The sequence below is a fragment of the Chelonoidis abingdonii genome, chromosome 1 (genome assembly GCF_003597395.2).
Source record: "Chelonoidis abingdonii isolate Lonesome George chromosome 1, CheloAbing_2.0, whole genome shotgun sequence".
In the NCBI taxonomy this organism is placed as follows: Eukaryota; Metazoa; Chordata; order Testudines; family Testudinidae; genus Chelonoidis; species Chelonoidis abingdonii.
In genome coordinates, this window is record NC_133769.1 from 156,805,523 (window position 1) to 156,830,439 (window position 24,917).

The following is a 24,917-nucleotide window of genomic DNA, read 5'->3' on the forward strand; positions in this document are numbered from 1 at the left end:
AAGTCAGCACACTGGGGAATAAGACCCAGGTGGTCATCCTGACCACTGGAGACAAAATAATGAATGTTAGGGGATATAAGGAGAAGGCAAAAGGACCCCTCGTTATCTTTCATCAAGGTAGTGCTTTAACATTCATAAAAGAGGGATGCCACCCATGTTGGCTGAAGATGCTGGGAGATGAGAGAAACTACTTTAGACAAGGGTTGAACCTGTTTAGTGTAGATTCTGGGAAGTGTGTTAAAATGTTGCTTTATACATAACTTTTCTGTGTTTCATTATTATTCTTACTCACTATCTCTTAAATCTTAGCATTTGATAATAATCTTTTGATTGTTTTCACCATAAATGCGCTGTGATGTTATATAGGAAGTGATCCTCAGTTGATTCAAACAAGCTAGTGTACACTCTCCTTTGGGGATAGCAAACCTGATATTTCTGTGAGTAGCCAGTGACAGGAGCTTGATATCACAGGGGAATGCTTCAAAGGAGTTTGGGGATTGGGGTGCACCAACTGTCTCACTGGAGACAAGGATGGTAACAAAGTGACCCCACAGTCCAGGTCACCCCAAGAATGCATCACATCCTCTCTCCATTTCACAAACTTCGTAGGTAAACTGAGGTAACCACTGAAGGAGATGGAATTTAGAAGCCATAGCATTCATGGTCATAGACAATATATTCTGGCTGTGACCTCCCCTACAACTTGGACCAGGGGGAAAAAATTCTCCAGCAAGCTGTGTAGTCCAATAGGCTCCATTAATCTTTTCAGGCTGTGGCATTAATCTAGAGCTGTGGTTTTCAATTTGGGGTCCACAAACCAGTTGGGGTCTGCAGACTATGTCAAAGATTTCCAAAGGGGCCCACACCTCCATTTGAAATTTTTTAGGGATCTGCAAATGAAGAAAAGTTGAAAACCACTGGTCTAGAGGATCTGGTGATCAAATTTTGCCAACCTATATGTTCAATGAAAAAGTTGGATCCAGAGAATGTTCACTGAGTTTGTGGGATCTATGACTGTCTGTATTTTATTTAGCATTTCAAGCAAATATATTTATTCAGTTAATGACACAGGGTCCCAAACAAATATCTCTTTTTAAAAGATTACATAATATCAGTATAATATACCTAGAAATCGAATTTCCTTGAAAAATTCTTGTGATGAATCACAATCAGTGCTGCAGCAAAAATGTTCCTTAAAACAGGAGACTACAAAATAATTCTAGTGATTGGTTATATCCAAGCAATTATCTCAGCAAAGAATCTGAAAAGAACTGTCAGCAATGCAAAAGTCGTAAGTTCACACTTACAGTTCTATTGCCTTGTTCCACATGATAACGTATCCAGAAAGAACGAAGGACTCAATATTTACAATATGTGTGTTTCCCCTCTCTGTTCCAACGTAGAGCCATTTACTTTGGAAAGGTAGATGGCAGTAAGTAATCCTGTAATGGAAAAAGTATCTCACTTAAAGTTGTACCAACAATCATATTTTCAACAAGTTTTCTTTTGAAATAGTTGTCCCTTCTGTATTCCTAAGGGCAAAGTAGCTTAGACACAGTTTCCAATATGTGATCTGTGGAGCTGGCACAGCCCACGGTGCTGGCTCCTCCTTTTTTCCAGCTGATTCTACAGGTGTCCAAACTCTTCCTAGTGAAGAAGCTGGGAATAAGGAGGAGGAGCCATTCTACCTACCTCTAATAGGATCAGGAAAGAGGTGCCATCTTAATGTGCCTAGTGCAATTCTGAATGGGAGGGGGTAGACACAAGATAATCTCTTTATGAATATGTGGGCCACACGATGAAAAAGTCTGAACTGTTGAGCTGGAGATTCTGATTTTCTTCTTTACAAAAAGCTATTTTCCCAGTTCAGTACACAGGCATTAATGAGACATGAGCATGTTTAATGTTTTGTACAAAGGAAATGTAACATTACTATTCACAGAAAGAAGTGTTCACTTTATTAGCTCTTAATCAGTCCAGAGGGTATGGCGCTGATAAAGCATTACCAAGCGCAGTCAAGCAGAGATATGATTTAAACTCACTCCCACATCCATATCATAGCCCAGTGCTATAACTTAGGAAAAATCTCATGATGGTCTCTCGTGATAAGATACAACAATTTTCATAAAGATGATGAATGAATAGAGTCAATTTTTTTGACATTACAATATTTACATTACATTAAAAAGAGAATCCACATGAGACACGTAGACTATTTGCAGCTCAAATCTAATTATAGCTATACTGCCTACATAGACTGAAACTCTATCTGATCCAACAGTATATTCTCGCACTCAGGAGCTTTGTCTTTATTAAAAGCACATACTTTGCCTGGTATGCAATACTTTATTACTTTATAATATTTGTCATTCATTTGATTCCAAAAGCAAATATTTCTAGCTTTGAGATACTAATTTTAGCCATCAACTCCAACTTGTATTTTTTATCCTGAGTTATTTTTTTAAATGACATACACTATTTAAGAATATACATATTTCAAGTTTATGTTTTTATGAAGTATCAGTCTTTTTGCCCTGCTTTATAAAAGAATGATAGTTGCCTTCCAGCAATCTTACCTCGTCAAATATGGTAAGGTTACCCAAGTCCTTTGTGGCTAAAAATATTCACAACCTCCTAAACTAAAGGAAGTGTTTCAATTGGAAACTAATTTCACTTATTTATCTGCAGTTATGAGGAACACTTAGCAAGCCATATTCTTTTTCTCCTGACTCCGTACAGTACTTTGAATGACTCTGCAGTTTTAAAACTATATAATCATATGATCAAAACATTTTATGCAGAATATACTCAAATGAATAATTGTACTTCTTCCTTTTATACTGCTCCAGGTTTAAGGCAGCTAAGTAATGCAACCCTGAAATCCTCAGTCAGGGTGTTCATCCATGATCAGAGGGTCAGGATAAGGTCTATGCATCATTTCAGTCTTATTTTGATGATTCAAGCAGGACATAGACCCTGTTCCGGCCCCCTGCACAGGGACAAATTTTACCCTTACAGACTCAGTTATGTCAATGGCAAAGATCCCATTAACTTCTGTGGGAGCAGGGCTTCAGGGACGTAATAGCTTCCAATTTTGCAAACATAGTTTAGCATCTGCAAAGAAAAGTGCCCACTGCAGACATCTAAGTCAGAAATCAGGTAGTCTGACAGCTAAAAGGAGCATTTATATCAACAAAACAAAGGAGCCCACCCCATTACTCTTGTGTCTGTGTTGATACATGGTCCACTTAAGTTCCTTAGGGTCACTTAGCCAACTACGGTCCTTTACAAGACTCACGAGTGTGCATCAGACATTAGACTGCTACATTTGATACATTTTTCAAAGGCACCAAACTTCCTTTCTTCCTCTACACCAGTGATTTTCAACCTGTGGCCCGTGGAGCCCTGGGAGTCTGCAGACTATGTCTAAGATTTCCAAAGGGGTCCGCACTTCCAATGAAATTTTTTTTAGGGGTCTTCAAATGAAAAAAGGTTGAACATCGCTGCTCTACATTAATGGTTTACCAAGGAGAAGACATGCTGAGCCACCACGGCTCTGATACACTGGGTCAACAAAGAATCAAAACAACCTGAGATACAGGGTCCTCCACATAGGGACTGGAGCTCCAAAATGAACTAAAATATATAATGCGAATGCATTGTTAGGCTTCTACACAACAAGCAAAGCGCTTTCAACATTATAATGAACTGTCCTGTCTAGTGCAATTCAATTGCCTGAAGTGCATTACATTTTTTTGGTTATAAAAATTAAATGAAAACCCACTTTATAGTGTTATATTTGCAGTTGTAAATGTTATGAAATATATTCACTTCAATTCAAGGCTTACACATTAGAAACAAACCTCAGGTTCATAATGAAGAAATTTCATTTCAGCAAAACACTGTCGTTATGCAATGAGCTTGTAAAAATAGGTATAATGAACCGTGTTATAAAAACTATATTAAATAACATTAGAGATGTAGATATCTATTTAATAGTGTTATAAGAATGTAAAAGGGAACTTTTTTGCTTTCTGAATGTGCCTTGTTGACACAGCTTTCAAAGGTTGTAAAAAATCAAAAAGTTGGTTTGTGTCTCATCTACACTAGATTCTTGGTCTGTGTAGATAACAGGGCAAAGCAAACCAGACAAATGTGTGATTTTCTAGCCAGATGTAGACCTGCCTAATAAAACAGACTAGGGACGATGAACACTGACTGAAAGAAGCTAGCCAACCAGTGGAATCATAGAATCATAGAATATCAGGGTTGGAAGGGATCTCAGGAGGTCATCTAGTCCAACCCCTTGCTCAAAGCAGGACCAATCCCCAACTAATTGATAAGATAGAATAAGACAAACGTAAATAACAATGAAATACATGAAAGCAATGAAACGACAGCTGGATTGAGTAAGTAGGAGGATAGTAAGAGCTTAAAAAAAAAAAGATAGCGAAGGAGATACCAATTAGAGTTTTAGCAGAATAAGTATAAAATGTATCACTTACAAGGATTTTGGGTATGTATATGAAAATATATTTAGAATAGAATGTTTCTAGATGAGGTTTTAATAATCTGCACCTTATCATGTTACAAGAAAAGGTATAGAGTGTGTGTTTAACAAAGGGGGTATGGAGCTGTCATAAGTAGATAGGTAAGGGTTAATTTTCTTTTACCTGTAAAGGGGTTGGAAAAAGGGGAACCAACACCTGACCAGAGGACCAATCAGAGACCTGGAATTTTTTTAAAGTTGCGAGGGAACTGGAAACTCGGAGTCTTTTGTTTCCTCGGCTGTGAGTAAACAAGCTTTTTTCTAACTCCATCTTCTTTCAAATATTCTTACTACTATGTTGAGTACAAGGAACCAAAGTAATCGGCTTGTGATGTGCTTTGATTTGTATTTACATGGGTGTTGATTTGCTGGACTGGTTTAATTGGCTATCTTTTAAATGGCTGTTTATTCCTCTTTTTCTTATAAGCTATATTCCCTGTATTGAATTTCTTAATGCAGAGTTTAGTATATGTAAGTTCTTTCTTTTTTTTTTATATTAAAGTTTCTTTTTAAAACTTGTGGGAGTTTCTTTTCCTAGTGAGCAAAGGATTAGAAATTTCTGACCAGGTATCTGTCTCCCTCACGGGAGACAGGGATGGGGAGGAAGCATTACAATTCTTGTGGACTTTCCTATTTCCCAGGACGGAACAGGCTACGGGGAGAAGAGAGAAAGAATCAACTCTGTTCTCTTGTATTTGAGGTTTTCTCTAGTTACTGCTACGAGACAAGGGAGGTGAATCTTCCTGGTTGTTAGCTGTGACTAGGGTTTGAATGCATAGCCTTGAGGGAGGTAATAGCTCTCTTGGTTTTGCATTCAAGAGTTAAGTATAGCATCGCCCAGGCACCCAGGGAAGGGGGGGGGGGGAGCTGGGGTGAGATAGGAGACCCAGGGGTCTGGGTCTTGGGGGGTCCCCCAGGGAAAGGTTGGTGACTCGGGTGACCAGGAACCCTAAAAAATCCTGGTTGGTGGCAGCGATTCATCCAAGCTGGGGTATAGCTTGGGGGAGGTTCACAGTAAGCACCCAGATTTTACGCTAAAGTCTAGATCTGACAGACGTTTACCACATGGAGGCAGCGTTATGGAAATATGAATCCAGAAGCCAGTTAATTATATTTTTCTTTTTCCTGCTAGGGATTAGCAGTGAGAAAGGGGTTGGTTTTTAAAGTGTAGGAGAGAAAATTTTTCCTGCCTGCTGTTGGCAGTTTGCATTTTTAAACAGAGTCATTAAAGAACCATACAGGTTTTGTTAAACAATTGGGACTTAAGTCCAGCCAGCAAACGCACACACGTAAATACAGTAGCTTTTGTTTGGTCAATTGCCATTCAAACAGAGCCAGAGCAAGTCAAACAGTGCTAGGCCAATCTCAAGAGACAGAAAGCCAGCAATTCAGACAACAACACCAGAGGCACCACAACACAAGGAACCAGGAATCATGTCTACCAACATGCCCTAAAGCAGGAACTCGTTGGACTAGAGCAGAGGAACAAATAAAGCAGCCACAACGAGACATGGAAAGAGAGTCCAAGGATGGAGATGAGAGAAAAGAAAGACGCTGCTTACAAAAGAGAACAAGCAGCCAACGGAAGTCTTACAACAGAGAACAGCAGCCAACAGGAACTTACAAAAGAGAACAGCAGCCAAGAGGCAGCCTTCAACAGAGAGATGGAACAACAGAGAGAGGCTCCAAGCAGGCCTTGGTTAGAACTGGCTAAGCATCAGACCCGCAGAATCCTACCTACAGCGCCAGTTGTCTGGTCAACCGCACAGAATTTTCCCAACTACAAGGCAGGTGATGACCCGGAGACTTCTTAGAAATTCGAAAGGTCTGTTTGGGTACAGCATCCCTGAAACCAGTACATGCTAGACTGAAGTCACACATCAGTGGACCCTTGGCAGACGTGGCGGCTAAAATGCAAGGGGCCAATGAACGATTATAACTGTTTCAAGTCCAGGCCAGAGACCAGAATGAGAACCCCGATCACGCCCGTCGGCGGTTCAGAAACCAAAAATGGAAACCAGAGGGATCATTTCCGACCACGCCTACTACGTTGAGCAATGTGTACGCCTGGGTATCAGGAACCCAGGTTCAAACCTTTTGAAGAACTGCGCCACCTCATATACATGAGCAGTTCTTGGATGGTGTTCCTGAGGACATCACACGGTACATCCTAGATGAAAACCAAAACTCTCACCGAGGCGGGGGATTGAGCCAAAATGGATGGAGCTGGCAGAAGCAAGAAAGCTACTGTAAAGGGGGAGTGAAAACCCCAGGAGCCACACCGATAATAACCTAAACCGAGAGCAACCCGACAATAACCTACAACCGAGGGCAACCCAAAACCCACCTACAAACCAAGGAAAGCCACAGACACCCTATCCTTCCACCTCACCAGTCTTCAGTAACTTACTTCAACCCAGGACCCGTTATCTGGAAGATGCTAAAGTTAATGAAACGGGACATATCAAAGCCAACTGCCCAAAGCCAACTGCCCGAATAACCCCACCCGGTGCAAGTCATTGCACCCCAGCAACCAAGATCCCCAGGCCAGATACCTCTCAAATCCCCTTGGAGTGAAGGGAAATTTGGAGTGGCAGAAAGAAAGGTTACCGGCTGGAGACACGGGAGCACAAGTGTCAGCTATCCACCAATCCTTCATCCATCCCGAACTCATCAACCAAGGGCCAAAGTGACCATTTACCCCTTCATGTTACAAGCTGTGGACTTGCCTACAGCTGAACCTCTGTCCAGTACAGGCTGGTCAGATGTGGACTTTTGCAGTCTATGACAATTTTCCATCCCCATGCTACGGGGGAGACTTGGCAACCAGCGCAGTTCCAAGAGAGTGGAATGGTTACACGCAGCCAAGCCCAGGCAAGGTTCCAGACATTCCTGCTTCCTGAGCCGTCACACGAGAACCTGTCTGTGGTTACCAGAGACCCAGACTGAGGTAGTGGCCCGGAACCATGTCAACAGCTGAACCAGCCACCGCACCTCCAGTCCCAGACCGGAACTGGAAACACGCACCAGACACAAGGCAAGTGCACCACACCTTCAACCCCACGCCAGAAGGGACCAACGAGCCTGAACTGGCAGAAGTAACAGACAACCATACCAAAGAGCTCAGGCAGAGCCTGAATACCACCAGGTGCACCAGCGAACAGCGGTACACCAGCTACAGAAACAACCCCATCATCTACATCACTTCCAGAGGACCAAGCCCAGTCCCAGTCTGAGGAAGAACTGGTGTCCCAGCTTCAAGACACGTTCCAGACTGAGCAGGAGCAGATGACAGCCTTCAGAAGCTTGGCTGCGGCACGGAGCAACCCACCGCCTCTCAGCTTTCTAACCGATCCCGGTTTGTTATAGACCAAGGACTTTATACAAGGAAATTCTTTCGGGTGAACAGGAAGAATGGGCAGCCGCACAAACGGTTGGTGGTTCCAACTAAGTACAGGAGGAAGCTCTTTAGCTTAGCCCATGATCATCCCAGTGCATGCTGGGGTGAACAGAACCAAAGACAGGTTGGGAAGTCCTTCTACTGGGAGGGGTGGGCAAGGAAGTTGCCCAGTATGTCCAGTCTTGTGAGTGTGCCACAGAGTGGGGAAGACCTCGCTTGGTCAAGGCTCCTCTCCAGCCACTCCCCATAATTGAGGTACCATTCAGCGGTAGCTGTGGATATTCTGGGTCCTTTTCCGAGAAAGACACCCAGGGAAAGCAGTACGTACTGACTTTCGTGGACTTTGCTACCAATGGCCAGAAGCAGTTGGCTCTAGGTAACACCAGAGCTAAGCGGTTTGCCAGGCCCTAACGGACATTTCGCAGGGTAGGTTGGCCTCCGATATCCTTACAGATTCAGGATCTAATTTCCTGGCAGGCACCATGAAAGACCTGTGGAAACTCATGGGGTGAATCACTGGTTGCCACCCGTACCACCATCAAACCAATGGCTGGTGGAAAGGTTTAATGGAACTTGGGGGCATGATCCGTAAATTCGCCAATGAATACGCCATGACTGGGACCTAGTGTTGCAGCAGTTGCTCTTTGCTTACAGGGCTGCACACATCCAGTTTATGGTTTCGCCATTTGAACTTGTTATGGCCATGAGGTTAAGCGGGCTATTACAGTTGGTGAAGCAACAATGGGAGGGGTTTACCCTCTCCAGGAACTAACATTCTGGACTTTGTCAGCAACCTACAAAACACCCTCCGACATCTTTTAGCCCTTGCTAGAGAAAACCTAAAGGATACTCAGGAAGAGCAAAAGGCCTGTACGATAAACATACCATAGACGTTCCTTCAAGAGAGGAGACCAGGTTATGGGCTTGAAGGCGCAACAGGCCCATAAGATGGAAGCTCATGGGAGGGCCATTCACGGTCAAGAGCGCCTGGGAGCTGTTAACTACCTCATAGCCATTTCCCAATTCCTCACTAACCCAGTTATACCATGTTATCTCTCAAAGCTCTTTTATTCCAGAGACTTACAGGTTTGTCAGTTTACAGTCCGAGAGCAGAGGACGCTGAGTGCCTGATGGGCTACTACTATGACGGGAAGAACGGGGCATGGAAGAGGTGAACCTCTCAACCACCCTGGAACGTCTGCAGTGGCAACAAATCCAGGAGCTGTGCACCAGCTTCGCACCATTGTCTCAGCCACTCCAGGACGGACTGAAGGGCATACCACTCCATATGACACAGGTATGCTCACCCAATTAGAACACACCCTACCGGGCGTCCCCTCACGACAAGCTGCTATAGAGCAGGAGATCCAGAACATGCTACAGATGGTATAATCCGCTCATCTTACCAGTGCATGGGCATCTCCCGTGCTTCTGGTACCCAACCAGATGGGGAAATACGCTTTTGCGTGGACTACCGTTAGCTAAATGCGGTAAACTCGTCCAGCAACTATCCAATGCCACGCACCGATGAGCTTATTGGAAAAGTTGGGACATGCCGTTCATCACTACAACAGACTTAACAAAGGGGTACTGGCAAGTACCGCTAGTGAACCTGCCAAGGAAAGGTCAGCATTCGTCACCCATGCAGGGGTGTATGAATTTAATGTATCCCTTTCAGGCTGCGAAATGCACCCGCAACCTCCAGAGGCTGGTAGATGGTCTACTGCCGACTGGGAATATCAGTTGCGCTACCTCGATGATGTGCCATTTTTTCAGACTCCTGGTCGAACACCTAGAACACCTGGAAAAGTCTTTGACATTATCAGGCAGGCAGGACTACTGTGAAGGCCAAAAAGTGTCAATAGGCCCAAACAGAGTGACTTACCTGGGACACCAGGTGGGTCGAGGAACCATAAACCCCTACAGGCAATGGAGCTATCCAAAAGTGGCCTGTCCCAAGTCTAAGAAACAGGTCCAATCCTTCTAGGCTTGGCCGGATACTACAGGCGATTTGTACCACACTACAGCCAATCGCTGCACCACTGACCGACCTGACCAAGAAGCCCCAGCCAACTACAGTTAAATGGACTGATGAGTGTCAGGAAGCTTCACCCAACTTAAGCGCGCTCACGTCTGACCCTCGTGCTAAGGCCCCAGCTTTGACAAACCATTCCTAGTAAACCATGATGCATCTGAGCTTGGTATGGAGCAGTTCATGCAGGAAGGACCAGATCAACTTCCATCTTGTCGTGTTTGCTCAGCAAGAAACTATCAGAGAGGGAAAGCCACTGGTCATCAGTGAAAAGGATGCTATGCCATTTGTGTACGCCCTGGAAAAGCCTATGCCATAGTTTGGGGACGGTTCCAGCTACAAACTGACCAGTGCTGTTGCTAAGTGGCTTCATACAGCCAAAGGAACAACAAGCAACTTCCTCGTTGGAGTCTACTCTCCAAGATTTGAATCAACACATTTCAGGAGCTTCTAACAAAGTAGCGGATCACTCTCCGCGAGAGTTTCCCGGAATACACTGGTTAAAACTTTTCCTAAGATGTAGAAGTCTTGTAGTTTAATGCTTACTAGTAAATGTAAGTGCATGTGTTGTATCTTCTGTTTAGTTTAAGTTCTAGGTAGAAATCACCTCCAGTGAAATTTACCTGTCGTGTGATTTGGGGGGCGTGTCATAAGTAGATAGTAAGGGTTAATTTTCTTTTACCTGTAAAGGGTGAAAAAAGGGGGACCAAACACCTGACCGAGGACAATCAGAGACCTGGATTTTTTTTAAAGTCTGGGAGGAACTGGAAACTCGGGGCTTTCTTGTTTTCCTCGGCGTGAGTAAACAAGCTTTCTTCTAACTCCATCTTCTTTCAAATATTCTACTACTAAGTGTGAGTACAAGGAACAAGTAATCGCTGTATGTGTTTTGATTTTATTTACATGGGTGTGATTTGCTGGACTGGTTTAATTGGCCTATCTTTTAAATTCAGGCTGTGTATCCTATTTTCTTATAAGCTATATTCCCTGTATTGATTCTTAATGCAGAGTTTAGTATATGTAATTCTTCTTTTTTTTATATATAAAGTTTCTTTTTAAACTTGTGGAGTTCTCTTTCCTAGTGAGGCACAAAGGGATAAAATTTCTGTACCAGGTATCTATCTCCTCACGAAGACAGGAGGGGAGGGAAGCATTAACTTCTGTTGATTTCCTATTGTCCCAGGACGGGAACAGGCTACGGGGAAAGAGAGAAAGAATCAACTCTGTTCTCTTGTATTGAGAGTTCTTCTCAGTTACTGCTACGAGACAGGGAGGGTGAATCTCCTGAGTGTGTGCTGTGACCTAGGTTTGATGCATCAGCCTTGGGGAGGTAAAATAGCTTCTTGGTTTTGCATTCAAGGAGTTAACGTATAGCATCGCCTCAGCTCACCCAGGGCAACGGGGGGGGAGCTGGGGATGATAGGGAGACCCAGGGGTTGGGTCTTGGGGGGGTTCCCCCATCAAAAGCTTAGCAAGGGAAAGGTTGGGGTGACTCGGGGTGACCAGGAACCCTAAAAAATCCTGGTTGGTGGCAGCGATATCAGATCCAAGCTGGGTATAAGCTTGGGGGAGGTTCACAGTAAGCACCCAGATTTTGTACGCTAAAGTCCAGATCTGGGACAGACGTTTACCACAGGAGCAGCACAGGACTTATACCAGATTGGATCAGCATGGAACTGATGATGACAGAAACAGCCTATCTGCATCCCAGGACTGAGTAACTGATCATTACGCTATCCAGCCCTATCTGCTTTACTTATGCTTTATACTCGATTGAGATGGTAGTAAATTGTCCTAAAACTTTCTTATTAAAGCTTCAAACTAGTTAGGGTTAGTAACTGGCATGTACTGTGTTTTTCATCCAACAAACTCTTTGGTAAAACACAGTACATTCTTATATATTATGCTTCAGCTTGTGAAAGAAAGGCATCCTCCCATTAATCATACATCCCACAATCAAATGAAGATGTATTTTGATGCTTGTGCAAGTAATCAAGGCTAACAGAGAAAAAATAGTGCTCGTGATAATGAAAATAGGATCATGATGATTTTATGAAAGTGTGAAACACTTTCGCTTATAACAATCTGCTTCATTAAGCTACATGAGTGAACTGGCAAAGAACTTGATCTTTTGAGCTGCCGAGAATCTGCTGAGTCCGAACAATTCCCACTAAAGTCAATGGGAATTGTAGGTGTTTAGCACATGCTCCACATTCCTTGGATCAGGTCCAAAGGTTGTACAACAGCTGAAATGGAGTGCCATTCTCAATGGGCATCATAAGGACAGTAAAAACACATGGATTGAATGTGGGATATCTTGAAAGGAATTTCTGTGCCTCTTATTCCAGTGCAATATGTTTTACTAGTGTTTCAAGGCATCTAAAACTGAATAGGGTGTTAAAATGGTATAGACAGGGGAATGGAATACTTGTGACCAACCTGTGTATAGGGATGTCCCTGCCAGACTCTGCTTTGTCCATGGAGCTGTGGAAACCAGGCAGCCTGGCAAATGCTCACTGCAGATGAGTCCATGCAACTACTATTCTCTAGGGCTGTTAATTAATCGCAGTTAACCCATGCAATTAACTCAAAAATTAATCGTGATTAAAAAAAATTAATCACAGTTCTAATCGCATTGTTAAACAATAGAATACCAATTGAAATTAAATATTTTTGGATGTTTTTCTACATTTAAAAAATATTGATTTCAATTACAACACAGAATACAAAGTGTACAGTGCTCACTTTATATTTTTTATTACAAATATTTGCACTGTAAGGATGATAAACAAAATACAGTATTTTTCAATTTACCTCCTACAAGTACGGGACTGCAATGCCTTTATTGTGAAAATGCAACTTACAATTGTTGTTTGTTTTTTTTTACATAATTGCACTCAAAAACAAAACAATACAAAACTTTAAAGCCTACAAGTCCACTCAGTCTTACTTCTTGTTCAGCCAATTGCTAAGACAAACAAGTTTGTTTACATTTACGAGAGATAATGCTGCCACTTCTTGTTTACAATGTCACCATAAAGTGAGAAGAGGCATTCACATGGGACTTTTGCAGCTGGCATTGCAAGGTATTTAGGTGCCAGATATACTAAACATTCGTACCCCACTTCATGCTTTGGCCACCATTCCAGAGGACATACTTCCATGCTAATGACGCTCGTTAAAAAATAATTTGCCAATTAAATTTGTGACTGAACTCTTTGGGTGAGAACTGTATGTCTCCAGCTCTATTTTACCCGCATTCTGCCGTATATTTCATGTTATAGAAGTCTTGGATGATGACTCAGCCCATGTTGTTCATTTTCAGAACACTTTTGCTGCAGATTTGACAAAATACAAAGAAGGTACCAATGTGAGATTTCTAAAGATAGTTAAAGCACTTGACCCAAGGTTTAAGAACCTGAAGTGCCTTCCAAAATCTGAGAGGGATGAGGTGTGGAGCATGCTTTCAGAAGTTTTAAAAGCAACATTCTGATGCGAAAATTATACAACCTGAACCACCAAAAAAAAAAAAAATCAACCTTCTGCTGGTGGCATCTGATTCAGATGATGAAAATGAACATGCATCAGTCTGCACTGCTTTGGACTGTTATCGAGGAGAACCCATCATCAGCATGGACGCATGTCCTCTGGAATGGTGGTTGAAGCATGAAGCGACACATGAATCTTTAGCACATATGGCATGTAAATATCTTACAACGCTGGCTACAACAGTGCCATGAGAACGTCTATTCTCACTTTCAGGTGAAATTGTAAACAAAAAGCGGGCAGCATTATCTCCTGCAAATGTAAATAAACTTGTTTGTATGAGTGATTGGTTGAACAAGAAATTGGACTGAGTGGACTTGTAGGCTCTGAAGTTTTACATTGTTTTATTTTGAATGCAGGTTTTTTTGTACATAATTCTACATGTGTAAGTTCATCTTTCATGATAAAGAGATTGCATTGAAGTACTTGTATTAGGTTAGCTGAAAAATACTATTTATTTTGTTTTTTACAGTGCAAATATTTATAATAAATAAATACAAAGTGCACACTGTACACTGTGTTATAATTGAAATATATTTGAAAATGTAGAAAATATCAAAAAATATTTAAATAAATGGTATTCTATTATTGTTTAACAGTGCAATTGATCGCGCGATTAATCACAATTAATTTTTGTAATCACTTGATAGCCCTACTATTTTCCAATACCATATGCTCCTAAAGATGTTCAAAGATACTTATAGATTTCAGTGACAAGCCACTCTTTCAGATGCTCTCCAGCACAGACAGCAAACAGTGCCAGAGTGACTCCCTCAAACACCTTTTCTCCCATCAAGTCATCGCATACTTTAGGCTTATTCTGTTGTTTATATTTTCTGCTAACCACAGAATAAAGGATTAGGATCACTTCCCAAACCTCACTTTAAAAGACCAGAACCAGAAAAAGTAATGATTGTGCTGCTGAAAATAAAAGAAAAGAAAAAGAAAAGAGGGTATTTCCATCTGACATATCCAGTATATGCTCCATGACTTACCTTCTGTGATTCGGTGTTACTAACCATAATGTTAGCCAAAGAATTCCCTGAACACAGGCCATGTTGAGACTAGGAAAAGAGGCATGTTTTAAAACATGTTAGCTGACCATGGGTTAACCCTAGGCTTCCCTTATGGTAACACGCCACCATCCAATATGTTTTTAAACACAACTTACCTGGTCTATATTAAAGTCCTGTTTAAAATTGTGTTAATTAAAATGTGTAAGCTACAATATTTTAAAACACAACTGATTTTTCCAGTTTATACATGGCCACAGGTGTGTGCGCCACATACACACACAGGCTGGGGAGCACCAAAAGAGCTGAGCGTAAAGGTCTGAGAGACCTGAGCTTGACCCTATTTTAAATACACCCATGCAAATTTCCTACATGCTCAGGCTCAGTGGAATAGGTACATATCGGTATATGCAAATTGACAACTTAAATATAGAAATCATGCCTGGATACCCAGAGGCAAGCGGAGTAAAAGGGGACTGAGAAGCGGGAAAACCCACAGGATGGTGGCAAGTCGAGGTGAAGGGATAATAGCACAGAAGGTGAGATGAAGCCCAAATACACAGACTCACTTGACACCATAACTAGCATGGCTTCATGGCTGGAACAGTACACTACTGAGCAAGCACTCAAAAACCATCTCTCACAGCATAAAACAGCAGTGCTGGGGTTAACCTGTAAAACAGCTAACTGGTATGGGCGGTAATGGCTTACCCAAACTTCTGTCTGCTTAGCTAGGACTAGTCTATACTGGCAACGTTAAAAAAATTAAAAAAACCCACCTCCACCTGGTGCACTGTCTACACTGGCACTTTCAGCACTGAAACTTGCTGTGCTCAGGGTTTTTTTTCCACACCCTTAGCGAGAAAGCTGCAGCGCTGTAAATTGCTAGTGTAGAGAAGCCCCTAGTCTGCCTTGACGTTCATCTCCTCTTTGATGTGCACTGCAACTAGATAGGAAACTTTGCTCTGCTTGGGACTGCAGAACTTCATTTTCTTTCTGAAATAGGCCAACCATGGAAACTCTGGACAACATGCTGTCATGGCCAGAATCAGTGTAACTCTCATGAAAGCATAGGCTCTGGCTTCCTCTGGGCCCTGGGGGTGTTCAACCCTCCCGCTTTGCCTTGGGCCCCATCCCCTCCCCCTCCCTTCTTTCGGCTCCTGCTCCCTTATGCTCCCCCCCACCCTTTCCCCAAGTCTCCACCCCCACTCTGTTTCTTCCGATCCAGTTCTGCCCTCCCCCTAAACATGCCCTATCCCCACTCCTCCCCCTTTCTCCCAAAGCCTCCTGCATGCCACGAAACAGCTGACTGCAGCGGGCAGTAAGCGCTGGGAGGGAGGGAGAGGAGTGGATTAGTGGGGCTGCCAGCAGACGGGAGACACTGGGGGGGAAGGGGAAACCTGGCTGCCAGTGGGTGCTAAGCACCCACTAATTTTTTTTCTTTGGGTGCTCCTGCTCTGGAGCACCCATGGAGTCAGTGCCTATGCATGGAAGGAACAGTTCCAATCAGTAGAGAATTTGCACTCTGGCTCCTCTCTCTGTACTATCCAGGGGAAGGAAGCTGGGGTGACCCATCCCAAACTGGGTGGTGAGGGGGAAATGGCTTTCTGCTCCCAAAGAAAGTTGCAGCTCTCATAAGACACTTAATAATGGAGTTGAAGCAGGAGACAGACCTTATGTCTTTAGCTTTATCGGCACAGCTCTCTCCTTGGAGCCAGCAGTGACATCAGACATTTAAATACCTCAGAAAGGGAAATGGAGCTGTGGGGGGAAAACACACCAAAAAGCAGACACAGCCCTGGGACATAACTGGAAAAGAGACAAATTAAGCCAAATTGTGATTCAGAAATTTGTGTGGGCTCTTTACATTGTGTGCAGTCAGGAAGGACCTACTGAACACCTGTATTACCTCTGACATCGCTAACATTGAAGAAATCTTTTGGATCCCTTGGGCACTTCTGAAAATGCTGTTTGGGAACTGATATCTGAGCCCTTACTTTTGAACTACCCATATGGAATGCTTGTCCTACTGGATATTCAGAGAATGTAGGTGTGCTCAAAAATCTCTGAAAATCCCCTGGGTGCTCAATTCAAACTTGACCACCTAGATTGTGCTAAAATGGCTATTTGCAGCCAGAGTCAGAAATAGGAACAAAAACTAGATCTCCTAAGTCCATGTCCTCTACATTAACTACATGACTAGATAGTGTGGTTACTGGGTTTAGAAGTGAATGTAAGGCAGGTTCTGAGGGAGCTTTTTTATTTCTTTTGATGCCTCTCTGTTTTGCTGGTACAATAAGCTTTGCTATTTGAGTTTCAATGGGGAGCTGATATTAATTTTTAAATTGTAGAGTCCATGTGAAGCATAAATATAAGAATGAGACACAGGTTGTTTGTGGCAATGAGCAGATAATGAGGAGGTTGTTGCTTGAGCAGTTCATTAAAGGATAAATTAGCACTGAGTGGTTTCAGAGTGAGTCCCAGCCACAACCAACCATCCTTGTTTGATGAGAAATTTACAGCAACATGAAGCAAAAGGGTGGTAGTCAGAAACAGAAAACACTGGGAAGTATCAGAGACTTCCCTAAACATCCAGATTAGTATTGTTACCCTGAAAGATGTTAATGACTGCCATCAAGTGGCTCTTTCATCTATAGACAATCAGAGACCTGATTAAAGCCAATGGCTGTGCTAAACTACCTTCTTTCAGGCTCAGTGGAATAATAAAAATAATAATAATAATTATATGAGATATACTTATTTCACAGAACTGGAAGGCACCCTGAAAGGTCATCTAGTCCAGCCCCCTGCCTTCGCTAGCAGGACCAAGTACAGATTTTGCCCCAGATCCTTAAGTGGCCCCCTCAAGGACTGAACTCACAACTCTGGGTTTAGCAAGCCAATGCTCAAACCACTGAGCTTAACTGAACAGTTAAGCCCCTTCATGTAGTGATAGCAGGAAACAATAGGAAGCTACCACCCAAGACACATGGAAAAACTAGAGCAAAACTCTATGTCTACACACTGCACTTCCATTGGTAAAATTCTGGCAGTCAGGGATGTAAAAAAAACACACCTCAGACTGACAAAAGTTACACTGATGAAAAGTGCCAGCGTGGACAGCGCTATATCGGCGGCAGATACTTTCCCACTGACAAAGCTACCGCATTTCATTGGGAGTGATTTTATTTTGTAGGCAAGAGAGCTCTCTCTTGCTGACAATGAGTGGCTACACTTCGCACCTTACAGCAGCACTCCTGTAGCAGCACAGTGCATAGTGTAGATAGCCTAAATTGTGTGGTCTGAGGGGTTTCCCTGGGACTGGTTGCAAATGCTAGGGCTAGAGGATTGTTTAGCAAGCGGTGTGTGTTAGAGAAGAAAGCCAGCTGCCAGTGAGAGATGCAGTTATGACTGGGACTCTGAGTGGGAACAGAGAGATCAGCGCTCTTTGGGCACAGAACTCACTGGAGAGGCATGCTTGGGATATCTGAGCAAGGAAAAAGACGGTTACTCACCATTGTAACTGTTGTTCTTCGAGATGTGTTGCTCATATCCATTCCAATTAGGTGTGCATGCACCGCGTGCACGTTCGTCGGAAGACTTTTACCCTAGCAACACCCGGTGGGTCGGCTGGGCGCCCCCTGGTGTGGCGCCGCTATGGCACCGAATATATACCCCTGCCGACCCTTCCGCTCCTCAGTTCCTTCTTGCCGACTACTCCAACAGTGGGGAAGGAGGGCAGGTTTTGGAATGGACATGAGCAACACATCTCAAAGAACAACAGTTACAACGGTGAGTAATCGTCTTTTCTTCTTCGAGTGCTTGCTCATATCCATTCCAATTAGGTGAATCCCAAGTCTTACCTAGGCGGTGGGGTCGTAGTGAGAAACTGCAGAATGCAAGACTGCCAAGCCAAAGGCTGCATCGTCTCTGGATTGTTGGACCAGGGCATAGTGGGAAGTAAAGGTGTGCACTGAAGACCATGCAGCTGCTCGACATATCTCTTGAATAGGAACTTGAGCTAAGAAGGCGGCCGACGAGGCCTGGGCCCTGGTCGAATGTGCGGTAACATGGCCTGGAGAGGTGTGAGCTAGATCATAACAAGCCCAGATGCATGCTGTTACCCAGGACAAAATCCTCTGGGAAGAGACAGGCTGGCCTTTCATCCGGTCCGCCACTGCAACAAAGAGTTGGGGCGTTTTGTGAAAGACCCTTGTACGGTCAATATAGAAGGCGAGTGCCCTAAGGACGTCGAGCGAATGCAACTGCTGCTCCTTACGTGATGTATGCGGTTTGGGAAAAAATACCGGAAGGAATATGTCCTGGTTGAGATGAAAGGTCGAGACTACTTTGGGGAGGAACGCCGGATGAGGGCGTAGCTGCACCTTGTCCTTGTGGAATATGGGGTATGGTGGGTCCACCATCAGAGCCCGGAGCTCAGAGACTCTCCTAGCCGATGTAATGGCTACAAGGAATGCAGTTTTCCACGATAAATATAGGAGTGAGCAGGTTGCCAATGGCTCGAACAGGGGGGGCCGTAAGCCTCATCAAAACTAAGTTGAGGTCCAGGAAGGGGCGGGGCGTCGCACCAGGGGAAAAAGACGTTCCAGCCCCTTGAGGAACCTCGAAAGCATAGGGTGGGAGAAAAGGGAGTAAGCGCCTTCTCCGGGGTGGAAAGTAGAGACAGCCGCTAAGTATACTTGCAAAGAGGAGATTGCGAGGCCCTGTTGCTTGAGATGCCAGAGGTAATCCAATACAGTGGAGATGGGAGCCTCCGTAGGTGCGACATTCTGCGCTTGACACCAGCAAGAAAACCGTTTCCACTTGGCTAAGTAGGTAGACCGAGTGGAAAGTTTCCTGCTGCCCAGGAGTATCTCTTGCACCGGGGCAGAGCAGCGTAACTCCGATTGGGTTAACCACGCAGGAGCCACGCCGTAAGATGGAGGGATTGCAGGTCTGGGTGGAGAAGCCTGCCGTGGTCCTGCGTTATCAGGTCCTGATGGAGGGGCAGGGGAATTGGGTTGGCTATCGAGTGGTCCAGCAACGTGGTGTACCAGTGTTGCCGGGGCCACGCAGGGGTGATCAGAATCAGTCGAGCCCTGTCCCTGCGAAGCTTTACGAGAACCCTGTGCACCAACGGGAAGGGGGAGAAGGCATAAAGCAGGTGGTTTGCCCAAGAGATTAGGAAGGCGTCCGATATCGAGCCCGGGGCGAGACCCTGGAAGGAGCAGAACCTCTGACACTTCCGGTTGTTGCGGGAAGTGAAGAGGTCTATGTGGGGAAAGCCCCACTTCTGGAAGATGGAATGAACCACGTCCGGGCGAAGCAACCACTCGTGGGTGAGAAAGGATCTGTTGAGATGGTCTGCCAGCGTGTTCCGGACTCCTGGAAGGAAGGACGCTACCAGGTCTACAGAGTGGGCTATACAAAATTCCCACAATTGGATCGCCTCCTGACAAAGGGGATAAGGTTGAGTCCCTCCCTGCTTGTTTATGTAGTGCATTGCCGTTGTGTTGTCCGTGAGCACTAGAACACAACGGCCGTGCAGATGATGTCTGAAGGTGTGGCAGGCGAGGCGGACTGCTCTCAGCTCCCGGACGTTTATGTGCAACGCCAGCTCTTGGGCTGACCAGAGGCCTTGCATGCAATGATAGCCCAGGTGTGCCCCCCAGCCAAGAGATGATGCGTCCGTCGTTAGGGATACTGAGGGTTGTCTCGGATGGAATGGCATGCCCGCACACACCAGGGAAGGTGTTAGCCACCAGTTGAGGGAGCCTAAGACGCTTTGAAGAACAGTGACGACCATATCTATGGAGTCCCTGCCTGGGCGGTAAATCGAGGCAAGCCAGCCTTGAAGGGGACGCAGGCGGAGTTTGGTGTGCTTGGTTACAAAAGTGCACGCAGCCATGTGGCCGAGAAGACTGAGGCAGGTACGGGCCGAGGTCGTCGGAAAAGCTTGAAGGCTTTCTATGGTCGAGATTATTGTCCGGAACCGGGGTAGGGGAAGGCAGGCTGTTGCGAGTTTGGAGTCTAGAATAGCCCCTATGAATTCTATTCTTTGGGTGGGCACTAGAATGAACTTCTCTGTATTGATCATCAGGCCCAATCATTGGAATAGGTCCATGATGATGGCAACATGCCTGGAGACTTGAGCCTCGGAGGTCCCGCGAATGAGCCTGTCATCCAGGTAAGGAAAGATGCATATGCATTCCCGACGAAGGAAGGCGGCCACTACTGCCATGCACTTTGTGAACACGCGTGGGGTGGTGGAGAGGCCAAACGGCAGGACCACAAATTGAAAATGGTGATGGTGCACCATAATCCGAAGGTATCGCCTGTGCGGAGGATAAATGGAGATATGAAAGTAGGCATCCTTCATGTCGAGAGCAGCGAACCAGTCTCCGGGATCCACGGATGGGATGATGGTCCCCAGTGACACCATGCGGAACTTCAACTTCTTTAGAAAGACGTTGAGATCGCGTAGGTCCAGGATGGGAAGGAGACCTCCTTTCGTCTTGGGGATTAGGAAATATCGGGAGTAGAATCCCTTGCCCCTGAGCTCCTCCGGCACCTCCTCTATAGCTCCAATTGAGAGGAGCGTACGAACCTCCTGCCAGAGGATTTGCTCGTGAGAGGGGTCCCTGAAGAGGGACGGGGAGGGTGGGTAGGAGGGAGGGTGCGAAATAAATTGGAGGTGGTATCCAAATTCCACCGTGCGTAGGACCCAACGGTCTGAGGTTAATTGGGTCCACACATGGAGGAAAGAGGAAAGGCAGTTGGAGAAGCGAGGAGGATCCTGGGAAAAAACTGGTGCTCTGCTCTTGGGCGCACCTTCAAAAGTTTGACTCTGGTCCCACTGATGGTTTGGCAGGACCGCTATTCTGGCCCCCTTGGGAACCCGATTGTCGTCTGCGGTTCATGCAACCATGCCTCCTGCTAAAGTCTTGTCGTGGCCTGGGTGGTGGGGAAGGGCGCTGAGGTTGGTTCCAGAAAGACCGCCGTTGGGTTTGCGGAGTATGCATCCCTAGGGAATGCATGATGACACGATTGTCTTTCAGACTCTGGAGTGAGGGTCCGTTTTCTGCGAGAAAAGGCCCTGGCCTTCAAACAGAAGGTCCTGAATAGTGTGTTGTAGTTTGGGAGGCAGACCCAAGACTTGCAACCACGATATTCTCCGCATTGTAATCCCGGAGGCCACGGTTCTGGCCACCGAATCAGCTGCGTCGAGTGAGGACTGCAGAGATGTTCATGCTACCTTCTTCCCTTCCTCCAGGAGAGCTTGGGACTCCGGCCGGGAGTCCTGTGGGATCAGCTCAGCGAACTTACCCACCGACTGCCAGGTGTTATAACTATACCTGCTGAGCAGGGCCTGCTGGTTAGCCACCCGCAGTTGGAGGCCTCCGGCGGAGTAGACCTTACGCCCTAATAGGTCCATCCGTCTAGCCTCCCGCGATTTTGGGGCAGGGGCTTGTTGGCCATGGCGCTCTCTCTCGTTCACAGATTGAATGACCAGAGAGCATGGAGGAGGATGGGTATGGTATTCGTACCCTTTAGAGGGTACCATGTATTTCCTCTCCATGCCTCTGGCCATAGGAGGAATAGACGCTGGAGACTGCCAAATTGTGTCTGCTTTGGCCTGGATGGAGCGGATGAAAGGCAGAGCCACGCGAGTAGGGGCGTCTGCCGATAGTATGTCTATAACGGGGTCCTCCACTTCCGGGACCTCCTCCACCTGTAGGTTGATATTCAGAGCAACCTGCTGGAGAAGATCCTGGTGGGCGCAGAGGCCGATCAGGGGTGGGCCCGATGCTGAAGTACCGGCTACTGCCTCGTCTGGTGAAGAGGAGGACGACAGACCCGGTACGACCGGCTCATGTAGGGACTCCTGATCCTGAGGAACCTCAGGGTCCGGAACACCGGCGGGTCAGGTGCTAAAGCCGAGGCGTCTGTTCCCGCTGGAGGAGGGCGGCTAACAGTGGCCTCTGGTGCACGGTGCTCAGACGGGGCAGAACGAGATGTGGCCGTGGGTTCTCCTTGGGCCTGGTGGTATGCCCAAGGCATCCAGAAGGACCACTGAGGCGCCTGTTCAGTGCCCTGTGTCTCCTGCAAGGTACGGCTCTGCGGTTCCGAATCTCCATACAGGGCGCTATCAGCAAGAGAGGACTCAGACGGGTGCCGTGATGGCCACGGCGGAGCGGAAAGACCATGAGGAGGGGCCCTGTGCACAGGGTACCGAGCATCGAGCCGCACCGGAGAGTGGTACCGGGAGTCGTACCAGTGCTGAGAGGGTGACTGGGACCTGCGACCAGCGCGGTGCTGGGAGGTCGACCGGGAACGTGAAGCTCGATGGTGAGAGCAGCTGCTGCGGGAACGGTGCCGGGAGCTGGACCACCATGTGGAGTACCGGTCCAGAGAGCGGGATCTTGAGCGGTGCCGTGAGTATGACCGGTACCGAGAAGGGGATCGGTACTGGGACTGCGAGCGGCGCCTGGATCGGGACTGGCGGCGAGATCGGGAACGCTGGTGAGATCTCGATCTCGAGTGGTGTCTGCCTGCAGCGTCGAGAAAAGGTGGCCTGACCAGGGCAGGCTTCCCCGTTGACGCAACAACCCGCACCGGCGGTGCCAGGAGTTGAGGCAGGGTGGGCTCCGTGAGAGCAATGAGTTCCCGCACCGTCAAAAAGGTCTCTGGCGTGGTGGGAACGATCAGCTCAACTGAGGCGTGTGCCAGGGAGCTGTCATGCACCGGACTCGACGGCTCTTGCCTGGCCGGAATCAACGGTGCCGAGATTGCTGGTGCCGCGGCAGTTGCTGGTGCCGGACGGCTCGGTTTCGCTTGCTGCTCAGACTGCGGTGTATATGTTGGAGCCGCAGGAGCTTTAGGCTTTTTGGCATGCGGGGAGAGGGAGCGATGCCGGGCTGGCTTCTGGGCCAATGACGGCTGGTGCCGGGGTGTCTTCACGGTGCCGGTGCTCTCCGGTGCTGACAAGGCACTTCTCCCTGGCGCGGACTGCGCGGCACTCGGTGCTGAAGACGGAGGCATGAGGGCTGCCTCCATTAGGAGCTGCTTAAGGCAAAAGTCTCGCTCCTTTTTTGTCCGCAGTTTGAATGACTTGCAAATCTTGCACTTATCTGTAAGATGGGATTCCCCCAGGCACTTTAGTCACGTGTCGTGAGGGTCTCCCGTTGGCATCGGCTGCCAGCAGGCCAAGCACGGTTTGAAGCCCGGTGAACCAGGCATGGGCCTGGGCACCGGGAGAGGGGAAGGGGCTAATCCCCTATCCTCTAAACTATATACACTAACTACGTTTACAAAATGGTATTAAAAGTATTAACTAGAACTATAAAAACTAAACTATATACACAACAAGTACTAGAACGAGTGAAATGCTAGGGAAGTGGAGAACAGCTAAGCCGCACTCCACTGTTCCAACCACCGACGTGGGCGGTAAGAAGGAACTGAGGAGCGGACGGGTCGGCAGGGGTATATATTCGGTGCCATAGTGGCGCCACGCCAGGGGGCGCCCAGCCGACCCGCTTGGTGTTGCTAGGGTAAAAGTCTTCTGAAGAACGTGCACGCAGCGCGCGCACACCTAATTGAAATGGATATGAGCAAGCACTCGAAGAAGAACCGCCTATTCTTGTGTGTTCCTACTACATCGGGGGAAACAGGACTTTCTGTACATTCTTTCTTCGGATTGCAAATAAGATTGCACCAAAGAAATACCTGACTCATAGTCAGTTTCTCCTTTGAATGGAAACAAACATGCAAGGCTCTAAATACTGCCAATCCACTTGGGATAATGGTATTTTCTATCTTGGTGCTAGAGCGCAATTAGAAGAGACATGAAGGAAGAGGATGACTCCAGCCAGCTTGCACGGTCTGTGGCCCAGGAAAGGAGCTGTAACTGAAGCATTTGACTTAGTTATCTCTGTTGGTCTCAGAGGTTTGGTAAAAGAAAATGTGGAGAGAGAAAGACATGGTTGTCCAGGATGGTCAGAGTATTCCGCTAGGCTGGAGGAGAAAAAGCAGTGTTATAATAAAGTGCACCAATTGTCTGATGGTTGTAAAAGAAGGATTAAATTTCTTTAATAAAAATCAGCAGTGCAGATCTGCTCCCCGGGTATATCACTGTCGGATCTTCTGACTTTAGTAATGATTTTCTTTTTAGTGCCTTTTACTACTGCTAATCCAACACAACTCGCATGTCACTGTGCATCATCCACACCATTGCTTACCAAATTTCCATCAATTATAGCTGTGCAAATGACAGATGCACAGGTATCACTCTGGGCCTAATTTGGCCTTTGGGACCTTTAACTGGGGTAATGACATATGAGAAGGAAGGAATTCAGCATGACTCTGGCTGGCAGTTAG

General features: G+C 46.1%; 1 protein-coding gene across 6 annotated transcripts in view; it reads right to left on the reverse strand.

The window, feature by feature from the left end:
* Positions 1 to 24,917, reverse strand: part of STXBP5L (syntaxin binding protein 5L) — a 451,518-nt gene that overhangs the window by 194,359 nt on the left and 232,242 nt on the right. For all 6 annotated transcript variants that reach the window (XM_075071819.1, XM_075071811.1, XM_075071817.1 and 3 more), the window contains exon 5: positions 1,308 to 1,442. In XM_075071819.1, coding sequence (XP_074927920.1) covers positions 1,308 to 1,442 — 135 coding nt within the window. The remainder of the gene's footprint in view (positions 1 to 1,307; positions 1,443 to 24,917) is intronic.